We start from the raw sequence: 17,238 nt of genomic DNA, 5'->3' as shown, positions 1-17,238 counted from the left end.
TAGACCCAAAGCAATATTCCAGAACTGTGGATTGATATGAAATGAAAGATACAAAGAAAAGCTCTGTTCTGAAAAACAAAACCCAGGATGAATAAGTCATGGAGATCCTTTACCTCCCTTGATAGCCTAACTCCCCAGGTGCTGAAAGATGGCATAGAGAAGACTGACATCTATTGTTCAGGAAAGTTTAGGGGTGGGGTCAACCTGTTCCACTGAGCAGACTGTGTGTTTGGTTCGTAAGCAAATGTTGACCCGTCTCCCCAAAGGAGCAGCCAGAGCAACCTGAAAAGAAGCAATGGCCGCAAACATCCATCTCATGAGAGTTATCCAGGAAATGCGGGCAGAGATCCACAAGCTGGAGAAAGAGAATCAAGCCCTCCGGATGAAGCTGACTTTGAGTAGTCAGAGAACCCCAGGCTCAGGAGGAGAATCAGGAGACGAAAAGGAAGTCACAGACCTCAGTAACCTTGAAGAAGTGCCCGGGCCATCTCCAGCAGCCCTTCATGGTGGTGTTGCCTCTGATTTAGCCCCAGGTGTGAGAGAACACCAAGGTACTGACTGCCCATAGTTCTTTGGGGCTGTGCCCACCTTTGAAAATATCTGTTAAATAGTTGGCTTAGTGTGCCTCTCACATAAGTACATAATTTGGTATTAACAGGGGTGTGTTTTTTTCCTGGTATTGAGTTGGCCAAAAGGTTCTTGTTACAGAAAGATGCTATGGAAAAATCCAAATGACCTTTTTGGCCAAGATAGATAAGTTTAGAATCCCTAGGCAAAATTTTCTTTAACATCTTCAATTATCATATTTTAACAACAGTAAAACTATCTCCAGTTATTCCTGAGAAGTTCAAGATGACAGATTCGTGGAAATCGGTCATATTAAAAAGAATGCTTTTTTCCCTTTCTTGACTTCAAGCATTTAAATGCTATATAATAGAACACCAAATGGGTATGTGTCAAATGGAGTGCTCGTTTATTAAGCCAGAACAGTAGTGCACAACAGTTAAGTGTATGGATATCAGAGTCAGACAAATACAGTTGCCAGTGATTTGACACTCATCAACCACCACTTGATTTAGAGCTAGTTAGAATAAATCTTTAACTCGCATTTTGTTCATTCAGAAGTGCTATAGTACCTATCTCAGCTGGTGATGACTGGTTGTAATAATAAACTAAGTGCTTAGTACAGCATCTGACAAACACACAGCCAAGGCAGATATTGTTCCTTATCCATATTTTAGAAGATCTTTACTGTCCTTTATGAATGTATGTTGCACATAATTCAACTTACTATATGCAGGTTGGGGACTTCAAGACTAAAAGTCAATGTCTGATACATTCTTTAAAAAATCTACTCTCTCACCTTTTATGGAAAAGAATATTGACTGTGAAGACTATACATGAAATTAGAAATCAGGAGAGTGAAAAATATTGAGTTGGCCAAAAGAGTTCATTTTGATTTTTCTGTGATTAGAGAAATAGCCAAATGAGATTTTGGGCAACTCAATATGTTCTACATTCAAATTGTCCAACTCCCTTACATATAGCATATTCAAATAAAATTGATACATACTTGAATACTCAAAGTACTTAATATCCTCTGTCAAAGGCTTCAGGCAAGGCTATTTAGAGGTACTGAACGGCTTAGCAATGGGACATGTCTTATCTCCAGCTGTTTTTTTTTTTTTTTTTTTTTCTGTTAAAGCGGTCTCTCTCTAGTGTGGGGCCCTATACTTCAAAGCTGGAAATAGATTCCATTCGGGGTCTTTTTCCTTGTTGTCAAGTACAGCTATGGAACTGAGTTATTCTGTCTGTTGGTTATTTAATAAAACTGAAAAAGGAACCTATAAAGAAGTTAGACCTTCTCCTAGTGGGAGAAAAAAGAGATACAGACATGTGTAATATATCCGTCCTCCAGGTTTCCTCCACCTCTGAATTCCTGACATTTGGAATGAATAACTCTGTATTATAGGAGTCTGTCTTGGTCATTGGAAGATGTTTAGTAAAGTATCTGCTTCTTCCCATTTGGTCATGATCATCAAAAATGTCTTCAGACATTCCAAATACCACCTGGAGGATATTTCCCCTAGTTGAAAACCACTGCCTTACTCCAGACATAAAAAACTCCTTCAAAACTATTTTCCATGATGTTTCAGTTCAGTTCAGTCACTCAGTCGTGTCCGACTCTTTGCGACCCCATAAATTGCAGCACGCCAGGCCTCCCTGTCCATCACCAACTCCCGCAGTTTACCCAAACTCATGTCCATCGAGTCAGTGATGCCATCCAGCCATCTCATCCTCTGTCATCCCCTTCTCCTCCTGCCTGTAATCCCTCCTAGCATCAGAGTCTTTTCCAATGAGTCAACTCTATGCATAAGGTGGCCAAAGTATTGGAGTTTCAGATTCAGCATCAGTCCTTCCAATGAACACCCAGGACTGATCTCCTTTAGGATGGACTGGTTGGATCTCCTTGCAGTCCAAGGGACTCTCAAGAGTCTTCTCCAACACCACAGTTCAAAAGCTTCAGTTCTTCAGTGCTCAGCTTTCTTCATAGTCCAACTTTCACATCCATACATGACTACTGGAAAAACCATAGCCTTGACTAGACGGACCTTTGTTGGCAAACTAATGTCTCTGCTTTTGAATATGCTATCTAGGTTGGTCATAACTTTCCTTCCAAGGAGTAAGCGTCTTTTAATTTCATGGCAGCAATCACCATCTGCAGTGATTTTGGAGCCCAAAAAAATAGTTTGACACTATTTCCACTGTTTCCCCATCTATTTCCCATGAGAAATATGGGACCAGATGCCATGATCTTCGTTTTCTGAATGTTGAGATTTAAGCCAACTTTTTCACTCTCCTCTTCACTTTCATCAAGAGGCTCTTTAGTTCTTCTTCACTTTCTGCCATAAGGGTGGTGTCATCTGCATATCTGAGGTTATTGATATTCTTCCTGGCAATCTTGATTCCAGCTTGTGCTTCTTCCAGCCCAGTGTTTCTCATGATGTACTCTGAATATAAAAACCTGTCTTTAGATCATTATAAAAGTTATATATCATGGCCAAAGGAAGTGTTCAAAGATAATTTATGAATAGTATTTGCAGTTAATTACTTCAGTTGGATTTGAACTTAAACTCCCCCACAGACTCTTGCCTAAAATCTGATCTTCTGCTCTTCCATATTATAAAAAACAAGGGCAGCCTCCACTTCCTATAATGGCTATATAATTTGCTGTCTGTGTTCTACAGACAGGGGTCACAAAATTTAAAAAAGAGAAAATTGTGCTTCTAACACTCTGAAAACCTAAACACGATGCTGGACTTTGCTTTACTTTCCTGCTAGTTAATGGCAAAGCTGTAATGAGAAAGAATAGAGTCAACAAACATTCATTAAATGCTCCAGAAAATGGTCCAGTCTATGAAGTCAGTGTCATTAGCCCCAGTGGTAATAACTAGATGTCTAAGTAGAGGCTGAATGACAGGCCCCATGTCAGTTAGCAGAGTGTTAGATGTGAGATGCAGACAAATCAAGATGCTGTAAAATAAAGCTCCTTTAATCAAGAGGCTTTCATTCTAAGGACTGGAGATATGATTCATCTCAAAGAAAGAGTTTATTAGGAGACCCTTATGGATAGAAATTGAGTTGGAAACCCTCAGAAGCTAAAGACATAAAGCTCTTAAGACAAAGATAAAGAAAACTCCTGTTTCCCACACAGGCATCTGTACTTTTTTTTTGGCTGCAACTCAAGGCATGTGGGATCTTAGTGCCCTGACCAGGATCAAACTCGCACCTGCTGCAGAGAAAGTGTGGCGTCTTAGCCACTGAATCACCTGGGAAGTCCCTAGATGTTTTTATTTCTTTCTACTTGTTTGCCTTGCTCTCATCTCTCATTCGACAGAGAGAGATGACTGCTCAACTAAAGAAAACACACACATTTCAGGCCAGTTGGCAGCAACCAGTCCATTTGTTTGTGGTCATTCAGGTGATGAGGGGCTGTTGATGAGCACATTCTTTTAGAATGAGGATCAAGAAGCCATCCAGAACTGCATCTCTACAAGTTCATGTTCTTCCCATTCTAAAATCATATTTTACTGTTTCATTATGTGCAAGTTTTTGTTCATATTCTGTGTTCTCAGGAAGGTCTTCCCTGACTACACTATTCAAGTAGCCTCCAGACCTTGCCCTCATCTAACTCTAGTACCTTGCTCTCAGCAGTCTTATTCATCCTCCTAGACTCTATTGTTAGCTGAATTTTATCATATATCTGTCTATCATCTGTCAGCCACACGAGAAGGTAAGCTCTATGCAAGCAAGAATTTTGTGTCTTCACTTGCACACATCCATCTCTTTAAGAAGTGCCTGGCTCAGGGTTGGAACTCAATTATATGCAAAATAAATCAATGAATGAATACCTTTTATGCAAATAATTAATTTTTGCATATTTTTTATGCAAAAAAATAACAGTTTTGTTTAGTTAGTTTCAATAAAGTACTAGTCATACAGTCTTCCATTTGTGGATGTCATTAAAAATAGAATTTTTAAACTTGAATTTTGTGTCTCCTTTACAGGCAATGTCATGATTGTTAGACGCTATTCCATTTCCTCACCGATTCATTCATCAACTACAAGTGACCCTTGGAAGACTAGGAGAAGACATCCAAACTGTGGAATTCTAGAAGTTCAAGGGACGGTCAAATCACTGGCTTCTTCGGTTAAGAAGCAAGACAATGAAGAAAAGATGTTTACCTCAGATTCTTTTACTACCAATGGTTGCAGCAAAGGAGTCTTTCCTGAGCATGATTTTGGTTACAGGTAATGTACAATCCCTCTGGGCGAAGGCATGGTAACCCACTCCAGCATTCTTGCCTAGAGAATCCCCATGGACAGAGGAGCCTGGAGGGCTCCAGGTCATGTGGTCGCAAAGAGGAGGACACTTCTGAGTGACTAAGCACAGCACAGCACAATGCACAATCCGCCTCGAGACAGTTTATAGTTGCATAGTGTGATGGCTACTGAGACGTTCTCCTGGATAAGCAAGGTCTTATACAGTGGAGGAACTAAAAACAAGGAGGCTATTTCCATCACATTTATGTGCTTTGAGAACCAAAAGAAACAAACTTATCTGAGATCAAATGGTACTCTCTAATAGATGCCTGTAAAAACTGGAAAGCGATCAGTCTTCACTTACTCATCAAGCATGAATGATGGTACTCTAGGCTGGGAATCCAAGATTCAGCAAAAGCAAAACGTTATTTTAAAGTTCAGCACTTTCCTTTGGTGACAAAGACACACAAGCAAACTGACCACTACAATAAAGTGTGTCTCAGGAAGAAGACACATTTACACTGGGGGCCAAACACAGAATTCCTCCCTAAGGGAGAACTGTGCTTGTAGAGGAAGGCGCCTTCATGGGCTTTTGTGGGTACAAGAAAGGACCCTTTAGGCATAAGCCAAACAGGCTAAGAGACAAAGACAAAACTGGCCTGTTCTGCAAAATACATGAATTGGTATTTAAGGAGTTAGAAGCGGCCTACGAATGGAAGGGAGTGAGAAAACATTTGAGAAGTAGGCTGGGGCTCTTTTAGAGGAGAGTTGGCCAGTGGCCCCTGGTGTGGGCAAAGCCAAGAGCTCTTTTGGAACAAGACTGCCACGCTCAAGCACCAGTGTATCAGAGTCACCTCCCCTCCGCCACCCTCTGACCTTCTACCTCCCAGTTCCCACATAGGCTCGACCTCTATCAAGAGTCTACACACACTGCAGATAATCAACAAAGACCTACTGTTTAGCAGAGGGAACTCTACTCAGTATTCTGTAATAACCTAGATGGGAATAGACTCTGAAAAAGAAAAAAAAAGATACGGTTATTTAAAAAAACAAAGAGTCTATACGCATTTGTCTCTTTTGAGGAGAAGGAGAAAAATCAAGAAAAAGGGACCTGGTTTCATGATTAACTTATCAGGAGGAAGAGAAAATGGAACAAATATGGTTGTTTGGAGAATTAGTGAGTCATCTAATTCAGCAGCAGCAGGAAATCAAATCAAAGTGGTAGTCAAAATTAATAGGCCATCAGGAATTCTCATAAATATGGAAAAGAGCACTGGTCTTCCCACAGGATGTAGGATACAAAGGTTGAGCCAGTTCTATTTGAATTTTACAAAGCAGGATGAACACCGTGTTTCACTTGTAGAAAGTTCTATTACAGGAGGAGAGAAGAACCTGGTCAGGAAGGACAGGCAAAGACAAATGTACAGCGTACCCCACTAGACCAAAAAAGAGAAGAAGATAGAAGAAATCATGACTATGGAGAAAGCTAGAAGCAGGGAAGTCAGTGAGGATGGAGAGGTTGGCAGTATCCATTGCAGAAGGCATCCCATGGGATGCTGGGAGTATGTGCTTTATCCAGTAATTACTGGAAAGCTGATAAAAAATGTCTTCATGAAAATTTTCAAAATACACAAATATTCAGAAACTAATATTACAAATACCAGTGTATCCATCTGCAAGAGTTTTGTCATAGTTTATCAGATATTTTTATATATAAGACCAAAAGTGTTACTAAGAAAGAAAAGGGACATCTCTTCCCCTGTCCTCCTAAGGGGCAAGCATTACCAGGAATTTTGTTTCTATCCTTTAGGTCTATTTTTTTTGCTTTCATTACACACATTCATTCATTTGACAAATACATCTTAAATGTGTACTATATGCTGGGCAGGATTCTAGGCACCGAGGATACAGCAGGAAACAAAATTGTCAGAAATCTCTGCCAATGTGGAGTTTTTCCTCTGTAACATGATGATCAATCAACATGAAAATACATGCGGCATATAGTTAGACGGTGAAACAAGTGAGCCAATCAAAGGAAAAATGAAGGGCTTGAGAAGCAAGTATTGTTGAAATGTTAATTGAAATGAATTGTTGTAGCCAGAAAATATGACAGTATTTGAATAAAGAAGGGAGAAAGAGTTCTGGGAATATGGGCAAGGGTTTGGAGTGAGTGGGTGAGGGGACTTGCCAGACATTGAGAACAGCAAACGTCAGAGGACTGGGTGGGCTCAAAAACGACTGTGTTTAAGGAAGGGCAAGGAGGCTGGCTTTGAGTGCAGTGGAGGGAGAAAGCAAGACAGAGAGCAATGAACAAGAGAGCTAAGGATGGCCATCCACTCTTTTCAATGTTCTAGATCCATTGCAAGTGAACTGGGATGTATAACATACTCTTTTCGCTAGTATATGTATTAATATATAATATATATGAAACTTTGTTTTGAAAAGACTATAGGAAAATAATACAGAAAACAAGAGGACCAGTTTAAAGCTAAAAAAGTAATTTAGGCAAGAAATGATTATTTATTGGCCAACAGCAATAACTGAATGTGGTTTCTAATCTTGTTTTGAAGATGGAGCCAACAAGATTCGTTAACAGAGCAGATGTAGGCTATGGAAACAATAAGTGTATACCCAACCATTGTGTTCCAATGGCCATGTGTTTTCAAAGAGGGAGGAGGGAAGAAAGGCAGAGATGTACCCTTTGTCTGAGTAAAATTATGTACATGTAATAGACAGTAAATGTTGAAAACACTAAATGTCCCTTGTTTTCAAAATTGCAAATTTAAAAATATAAATACAGTATACAAAGTAAAAAGTGTAAAAAGGAATATCTTCCATAATCGCACTATCTGAAAAACCACCATTGAGATTTTTTTTTATTTATTTAATTTATTTATTTGGCTGTACCAGGTATTAGTCGCAGTCTGCTGGATATAGCTCCCTGAGCAGGGATCAAACCCAGAACCCCTGCATTGGGAACTCAGAGTCTTAGCCACTGGACCACCAGGAAAGTCCCCATCATTGAGATTTTAATGGCTAACTCTCCATGCTAGTATCTATATAGTTTGTAATTGTACAGTGTCTGTATTATAATGGTTTAGTTTTTGCACTGAAATCACTGCAGGTCCACAGACCTACAACACTACACTGAGAAATATAGTAATATTAATTTTTCCATTTCAGTTTATTTTATTTTCTATGATAGTTTGGGAACCTAGCCAATGTTTATAATGCATTACTTTTCTGAAGCAAAATGTTTTCCAACTTCCAAGCTGCCAATGAATAAACTATTAGAACACAATCCATTTCTAATTTGGAATCTACTTCAATTTGAAAGATTGAGCCAATTGTAGGATTGTGTTAAAGCAAGAACATCAGTAACGGCTGAAAATCAACAGCTGGGCTGGCATAAAACCCAGTAGATACAGAGAATGGTTTCACAGGAATTAAGCCCTTTCTTTCGTAGTCTTTTTTTTTGTCTTTTACTTTCTCAAGGATTAACTAGTAAAGTAACAACTCATTACACTATTCCTCTAATTTGGAGAGTAAATCCATTTGCTTTCTAATAGCATTCAAAGAATCTTACAAAGATTTATCAAGAACCAACCAATGTGTTTGAACTAGCTTTCAAATCAATGAGATATCGTGTCTAATTTGCTCATGAACTTTTCAACTGTTATACCAAGAAAGTATTTCAGAAGAAAGCCAGTGTCAATATTTCTAAGAACCCATGCTCTCCAGAAACTAGAGATTGGATTTTAATTTTTTCCCTCATTTTGACATAAAAACCCAATTTTTTTCCTCCTGCATTCAAGAAAAAAATAATAACCTTAGGCTGTTGGAAAGATTAGGGGAAAGGGTCCATATAGACAACTGAACTTAGAAAGGACAAAACAGACATTAAAATAAATATATTGTCTTCTTTTTCTAAGCAAAGTCATTAAGAAGACAGCCTCTGGAATCAGATGACTAAAATTCCAACTCCATCATTTGCAAACAGCATGCTCTTGGAAAAGTTATTAGTCTGTCCTGTGCCATAGTTTATTTTTTTGTAAAAAGAGAATCATAATAACAGTGACCTCATAGTTTCTGTGAAGAATAAATGGGAGAGTCTAGTGAATGCTTGCTAAGTGGCAGAGCTGTTATTATTTTATTGATCCCAACATATGGAACAACTGGCCTTCCTCCCGAGGGAGGGAGCAGATGTGTGTTCCCCACGATACAGCCACTAAATGCCATTCTGTGAAATTATGGCCTTATCTAATTAAAGAGAGAAAGATCAAAACTAGAGAAAAGACAATCATTCTGAACACTATTCTTTAGACTTGTTCCTGGGAGCACTTTATCCTGGTTTATGTCAAAATCGTACATAACACTGTTCAAGGAGAAAGGAGCAGTGGGCAAAATGAAAAGATTTAATCGCTCAGATAACACTAGGTCATTGCTGGCACTGCTCTCTCTCCTGTATTGTTCAGGTGTGATGGATATTCATCAAAATCCAAAATGGTGCGTTGCTCTGGATTTAGACAATAATTGTCCCAAATTTCTGCTTCATTTCAACTGAAAAGCTTTGATATGCAGGACCCTTTGTTGAGAAAACATATTCATCTTTAACTTTAAACGTCAAGCTAAGAATTCTCAGACGTACAGTCCTTTCCTCAAAAGTTTTAAGTTTTAGTTTTATCAGCACGATCCACTGGTTTAATCAAAAGGTCAGTTACAATATATTTTCTTGCATTCAAAATTGTTTTCTTGAACAGCCAAACAAAAAATAGTATGGTATATGTAAGTTGAATGTTTAACTCTTTAGGCATTATTTGGTACTTGGAAAAATAGTACATGTTTTGTAGAAATAGTAAATGCTTTGTGTAAAGCCTCACTAAATTTTTATTTCTCTCTCCTTTATTCTGCTTTCTTTAGGGACAAGATAAAGACAGTGGGTTTCCTGTTACCCATGAACACGTCTTCGTACTCCAAAGATTCAAGTTCTTTGAAATACTCACCAAACCAGCTAAGTACTATTATAGAATAAGATACTTAAGGTGGTGAAATTTAAGACACAGTTGATTTCCAACATGTGGGAACACTGAGATGTGGTTGGGTCAGTGTCTGCCCTGCAAAGAGCTCTGAGAAGATGCTCACTAAGGGCTTTCAATAGCTGAGTCCAAGATCTCTCTTAGTAAATGTCGCACTGCACTTGAAAATATGTGGGTAATTGTCAAATATCTTTTGATATTGGTTTCTAATATAATTCCACAGTGATGAGGGAACAGACTCTGTATGGTTTCAGTAGCTTTGGGCTGTGGAATTTTTGCACCTTGTTTTATGTCCCTGGATCTGTTCCAGGGTCTCCTAGTTTACAGCCTATTGGAACTTAAATAGAAGTAGTTTCCTACTGTTGTGTGAAAATTGTATAGATCTTAATTACGTTGAATTGGTTCACAGTGCTTTTCGGGTCTACTATATCCTTCTACTTCTCTGCATGTTCATTCTATTAATTTTTGAGAGTTTGATATTGAAACTCCAATTTAAAATTCTTAATTTATCTACTTTAAAAAATAATTGTAATATATAGTGGAAATATATTCGAATATAATGGAAATAAACTTGTTCTGTATTTTCCAAGTCTCCCATAAATGTGTTATCATACTTCCATAATTTGAAAAAAGAAAAATAAAAAGATGTTCATTAGGACACGCAAAATACCCAAAGTTGGGTCAATGGAGTGGTCAAAGGACCTGAGCAAGAAAAGGAAGTCATTACTTTATGTTGTCACTGAATATTAATGTGATGTGTGCACACTGGCTGTGGCAGTCTCTCTATGCAGTGTCTGAGCAATTAAATAAAATTAAATTAAATTGCTTGCTAAATTTTCAGTATCTATGTTATGCTATCATGAAATTCTTCTGTTCCCATTATGGGTCACTCTCCAGATGAAACTATAACACATCTAGGAAAAAAATTCTATATCTGACTAATAACATAGAAGCCATAGTGATTATCCTTAGAGTTAATTGTGGGCTGATATTTCACTGATGCAAGCTCATTTAATCTTTTAATATCCTATATCACTGGCACATGAACACAAACACAGCAAACTCCCACAGCGTATGTTGTGGACTCAGAGTAACTGTGAGCTGTCTAATGCTAAAGACACTCATCTTGGTTGGAAGGAGAAAGAAAAATGTTCAAATCATCATTACTTAGGGATTGGAAATCTCAGAAATCCCTCAGATCCCAAACCTCTATTCAAGAGTCCCTCCCCAACTCCAGGTATACAGCAATCATGTTTTAATACCAATATGTCTTTTAAATAAATATATTAAAATCTCCTATTTTCAAAGCAGAAATAGAGACACAGACATACAGAACAAACCTATGGACACCAAGGAGGGGACAGAGGGGGTGTGAAGGGAGATTGGGACTGACATATCCATGCTACTGATATTATGTATAAAATAGGTAACTAATGAGAACTTATTATATAGCACAGGGAACTCTACTCAATGCTCTGTGGTAACACAGACAGGAGGGAAATCCAAAAAAGAGGAGATATATGTATATATAAAGCATATTCACTCTGCTATACAGTAGAAACTAACGCAACATTGTAAAGCAACTGTACTCCAATAAATTTTTTTTTTAATCTCCAGAGTATTAGAATGTAGATTTGGGGCTCCCAACAGGAACAAGACAAGAAATTCACATTTTAAACAAGCCTTCCCCGATGATTTCTTATACAGCTATGATTTCAATCCACTATTGTAAATATTAAGAATCACAGAGTTCCCCAGATGTGACACCAAAATGAAAGGGAAGCACTGAAGCAAGGAAAGGGTATAAATGGTCCAGTCTATTTCTAATAAAGGATTTCAATATTCACAAAACAGACTCCTAGAAGGGAGATGGATGAATCAACGACTACCCTGAAGTAAAAGCAGCATAATGGATCAAATCCTTCTTTTATTTATGATATTAATTTAAGATTATCAATATTCTCAATATTATAACAGATGTACAACAGGGCAAGGTTATGACCGGAGGGGAAAGATACAAATGAGATCTGAAAACATTCACCTGGGAATAAAGAATTAAGCTATTAACATATGTGATTATTGGAATTTTTAGTTCATGCACAATTCTATTTTCCGCATATTTACAAAATGGAGAATTTTGTGTTGACATCAAAGAAACATTTTCCAGTATTTTTTTTAAAAAGGCAATGACTGACAACCACTCAAATCATAGTGCAATAACTGGCAAAGTTATAAAGACAAATTACCCCAATGCCCAGCTCAACGACTAATATGTGATTGGCATTATACACATAGCCCGTGACCTGAACTGAATGAACAGTTACATGAGACTCTCCCTGACCAGTGAGAAATATGCACCATCAAATATTATACTTTGAAATTAAGTTACTTAATACTATGGTGAAAGAAACACAGGTCCATCTCTGTTCCCTGACTGTAGAGTTTGATAACAAATCCTTTGAGCATATTTTTAAACACAATGAACTACAAAGAACACAAATGTATCTCAGTCATGCTCTGATCTACCAATTATATTTCTCTTCTTCCATGATTCAAACTTCTGTTAAGTCAGGAACCCAAGTATCCAGCTGGGACAGGCAAGTGACAGAAATGAGTGAGGGCTCTGGAGAACAAGCGTATGCACACCCCAGCCAAAGGGGGCTGCAACCATTCACCCTTGTGAGGCTGTGTGGGAAAGTGGACACTCCATTATCACATCTGTTGTCCAAGGGATGTTAAAATCTGAATTTTTATGCAAAAATTTTTATGCTAATTCATAAATACTGGCATCATGTTTGACTTTTAAAACATTATGGAAATGAAACACAATATATCCAAAGACCAGATTTAAGACATCAGGTTTCAACTTCTGATTTAAATGTGATTTCTTTTTTTTTTTTTAAGGCTTTTTATTTATTTCCTTATTGGAGTATAGTCGCTTTACAATATTGTTAGTATCTGCTGTACGGCAAAGTGAATCCACCATATGTATACATATATCCCCTCTTGTTTGGATTTCCTTCCCATATAGGTCGCTACAGAATACTGAGTTCCCTGTGCTACACAGTAGGTTCTCAAAAGTTATATATTTTATTTGTTGTTGTTTAATTGCTAAGTCATGTCTCACTCTTTGCAACTCCATGGACTGCACTACGCCATGGTCCTCTGTCCTCTACTATCTCCCAGAATTTGTTCAAATTCATGTCCATACATCAACATGAATCTGCCACAGGTATACACACGTGTTCCCCATCCTGAACCCCCTCCATCCTCCCTCCCAAAACCATATATAATATTGTAATTAACCTCCAATTAAAATAAATAAATTTATATTAAAAAAAAAATTCTTGTCCACTGAGTCAGTGATTCTATCTAACCATCTCATCCTCTGCTGCCCCATTCTCCTCTTGTCTTCAATCTTTCCCAACATCAGGATCTTTTCCAGTGAGTGGGCTCTTCCTATCAGGTGACCAAAATATTGGAGCTTCAGTTTCAGCATCAGTTTATACATAGTAAATCTATTTTATACATAATATCAATAGTGTATGTATGCCAATCCCATCCTCCCAATTAATCCCACCCTCCCTTTCCCCATTGGTATCCTATGTTTCTTCTTTACATCTGTGTCCCTATTTCTGCTTTTAAATGCAATTTAAACATAGAGATCCAAAACAAGAATGTGGCTCTGGAAAGCTACAATCTGGATGGAAAGAGGAGAAGGAAATTTGAGACTGGGAAAGGAGGATAAGATGGTTTAGGAAATGAAGTCTACTTAGATAAAAAGGCTGAAGTTTTTTATCTTCACACAAAGATGTAGCTTAATCTAGAGTCAATACATATTTGCTCACAGAACCAAATCCTAATACGAGAAATCATGGTCTAAGTTTTATTTTAAAACTTTTATTATGTATTTTGCCTGGTTTATATTTTTCAATTGTATAGAACTCTTGGCAAAAAGTCTTGCTGACTTTTCCTCCTTTTGGTGGGGAAGATCCTAAAGTTAGAGGATCATAGAATTTTCCAGCACAATTCTGGTTTGGGGCCATCATTTCAAAGAGTAAGCATAGCTCATGGAAGTTACTCCACTAGTCTGAAGCAACAGAGTTTAGAGTGAAGCCAGAACCAGAACCCCTCTGCTGACTCCTCCTGTAAGAGTTCCATGTTGCCACCTGCATTTGCTACACTAAGCCAGTCATTAAATTTAACATCTTTATCATCTGAGCCTTTCTCAACAAGTGAAGACTATCTTAATGTTCTCAATGACCAGGTTATCTAAGGATCAAATGAGATCGTGCATGTGGATATGTGGCATAAAGCACTAAGCAAATACAAGACACTGTTACTTTGTTCCATTCAAAACGTAGACTCCCAACTGGTGTCTAATTTTAGATCAAGGTGTTCAGTTGGTAAAAATTTATATATGAAATTTCTAGCTTTTGTGTTTTCTAGCTTTCGATTTTTCTCTGGGTTACGTTGATGAGTCGACAGCTAAAAGATAAACAGCAAGGCATTCAGAGCATTCAATGTCATGTACTTTACCTGGAAAGAAGAAGGAAAGAAACCTCCCCATGATGAATTCTCAGTGGTCACCAACATTGCCGAGAGTGGCACAGACTCATAACTCTGTGGGTGATGAAAGCCAAAACTTAATAAATACATCAAAGTGAAAGTCACTCAGTCGTGTCCAACTCTTTGTGACCCCATGGACTATACAGTCCATGGAATTCTCCAGGCTAGAATACTGGAACGGGTAGCCTTTCCCTTCTCCAGGGGATCTTCCCAAGCCAGGGATCAAACCCAGGTCTCCCACATTGCAGGAGGATTCTTAACCAACTGAGACACAGGGGAAGCCCAATAAATATGTCAATTTGTTGTCAAAGTACACCAACATCCACCTATTTGCTTTCATAAATTGGTATCTTGCAAATGTCCATTAACAAATAAACACATTGAAATGAAGAAAAATATAAACAATGTATTCAAAATCAAATGTAAGTCCAGATAACTTTTCCAGCTTCCCAATTCTCTCTGCTCCCATCTCCTTGAGCTATTTCTACTCCCTATGCTGTGAATCTAGAACAAACTTAACTGGAAAGATACCTGTGTACAGGCACTATATGACACATTATGGAGTTCATTTTATTACTTTTCAAATTCTAGTTTATCCTCTAGAAAATACATCTTAGGAACCTCTAAGAATCCTGGCAGGCACAGTCATGGAGCCTGGTGTTTTTGCCTCCAAGATAAAAAGCAAAATACAGTAGTACCTACTGATTATGGGAAGTACCACCCATAGAACTTAAAAGATATGATAAAAACAGTCTGAAAGAGGACTATGTGGTTATTGTAATCAACAAAAATGTTTAGTTATAGTGTTTTTTTAAGAGAGTTCTGCTGCCTGAAGTAGTAGTTAATTTTTAAATATTGAAGCAAAGAAATCTTCATTCATTCAAGCTGTGTTTGAAAATGCACATAGTTGGAGAATCCTCTTTCTTATATGGGAGTTAATAAAAGACCTGTTGTAGCTTTAATTCCTCTTTGATTCCTGCTTTTATCGTTAACACCGTGAGACAGTCAAAATATTTCATGATTACAATAATCTGCTCACAATTACTTTTTAAAAGCTGAGATAAGAAAGATTGAATTTATCCAGTCTCATACATACATACTTAATACTTTGACATTATTAAAATTACTCTGAAAGTTGATCTTGAAACAATTCACCCCGAACTCAGAGAAAGATTACACTTGTTCCTGTCCGGTTTTGCTGAAAGATAATTCTATATGGCCCTCAGGTTTGCATTCAGGAGATATCTCCCCATTTTTCCTTTTCCCTAACTAGAATTTGTCCTCCTGCAATCATCTTAAAATTCTTACATTTGAGATGTCTGAATCTGAGGACCAATTGAAAGTCTATTCTTTCTAGATTCCATGTATATGCGTTAATATACAATGTTAGTCTTTCTCTTTCTGACTTCACTCTGTATAATAGGCTCTAGGTGCATCCACCTTAGAACTGAACCCATATGCAGGGCAGCAATGGAGATGCAGACAGAGGGAATAGACTTGTGGACTCAGTGGAGGAAGGAGAGGATGGCACGAATTGGGAGAGAAGCATTGAAACAATACATTATCATATGTAAAACAGATAGCCAGTGGGAATTTGCTGCATGACGCAGGGAGCTCAGGTCCGGTGCCCTGTGACAACCTGGAGGGGTAAGATGGAGTGGGAGGTGGGAGGGAGGTTCAAGAGGGAGGAGACCTATGTATACCTATGGCTGAGTCATGTTTATGTATAGTAGAAACCAACACAACGTTGTAAAGCAATTAAAAATACATAAATCCTCCAATTAAAAATGAATAAATATTTTAAACTTTATTCTTAATGATAAATTCATTCTGCATCTGCTCAATACCATTTTTGAAGACCATATGCATCTTTGTTAAGAGTGTTCCAAAAAATACAGTACTCCTCTCCTTTAGGGAACTCAGTTATCAATCTTAATTTTACTCATTCATGAAAATTGTCCCTAACTCCATCCATTAATTCCCAAATCCACACCCTTTCTCTTTCTATCCTTCTCAGCCTTGAGAATTTTTAATTCACACAATTACTTCAGTCCAGGAACTCACTTCTGTTGGGAAGATAAGGAGAGCAAGCAAGACTTTCTAAGTAGGAAAAAAATTCACTTTCTGAAACACCCAGAAAGTTCTTGGTCTTTGAAATAATATTTAGACCAACAAACCCCATCATTTCATAAAAGAAAAGCATTTTTTCTGCATTGAAAAGCAGGTAAGTGAATAAATAGCTTAGAAGCAAATACATCTTCATCCCAGTTGCGACACCATTGAGTGCACTAGAAAAAGTAACTTGCCTGTAGTCACAGTTAAATGGACATCAAGAAGTGAGCCAGTTACTCCTTTCCTAACTATATTATCTCATCTATCATGTAGCTGGTTCTATATCGCCCATCAGAGATGTGGTCTTTTTCATCTCTGGCATTGGCTTTGGTTCTGGTTCTTTCCAGATCGATCGCGGAAACCTACCATCACATCACCACACACAGACACTTCCTCTCATCAAACCAAAACTCCCTCTGGCATCAAAACTGCCCCAAACCAACTCATTCAAGTGTTCCTCCCAAATTCAGTCTTTCTTTCCCCAAGTGCTTTACATTTCTAGAGCTGCACTGAGGCTCTGTCCCAGCCCCAGGAATCTAGCATTTGAAGGATCCCCTCAAGAGGCCTTTCCAAGGAAAGTTAGCTCTCAGAAAACTGAAACTGAAATTAGAAAGTGCCTTGGCTCTCCCAGCCTTCTCTCTCCAGTCCGTAAAACTAACTGTGAAGCAGCAGTTCTCAATCCTGGCTGCAAAATCAA

At 38.0% G+C, this 17,238-nt stretch overlaps 1 protein-coding gene across 1 annotated transcript; it reads left to right on the top strand.

Moving 5' to 3' along the window:
- Positions 1-295: 295 nt before the first annotated feature.
- Positions 296-9,856, top strand: LOC112578840 (putative coiled-coil domain-containing protein 195). Its single transcript, XM_025264401.3, has 3 exons — positions 296-551; positions 4,569-4,812; positions 9,745-9,856. The coding sequence occupies exons 1-3, from the start codon at positions 296-298 to the stop codon at positions 9,854-9,856; spliced, it is 612 nt and encodes a 203-aa protein (XP_025120186.3).
- Positions 9,857-17,238: the final 7,382 nt, after the last annotated feature.

This window comes from Bubalus bubalis, chromosome 2 (assembly GCF_019923935.1).
Source record: "Bubalus bubalis isolate 160015118507 breed Murrah chromosome 2, NDDB_SH_1, whole genome shotgun sequence".
NCBI lineage: Eukaryota > Metazoa > Chordata > Mammalia > Artiodactyla > Bovidae > Bubalus > Bubalus bubalis.
The sequence above is the reverse complement of the archived record's forward strand: the minus strand, read 5'-3'. Positions and strand labels throughout refer to the sequence as shown.

Excerpts from the sequence above, each read along its gene's own strand:
- LOC112578840 (XM_025264401.3), top strand. The coding sequence starts at position 296 with ATGGCCGCAAACATCCATCTCATGAGAGTTATCCAGGAAATGCGGGCA. Across the intron at positions 552-4,568 it reads AGGTGTGAGAGAACACCAAG|GCAATGTCATGATTGTTAGA; the intron begins GTACTGACTGCC and ends TCTCCTTTACAG. Across the intron at positions 4,813-9,744 it reads GAGCATGATTTTGGTTACAG|GGACAAGATAAAGACAGTGG; the intron begins GTAATGTACAAT and ends TGCTTTCTTTAG.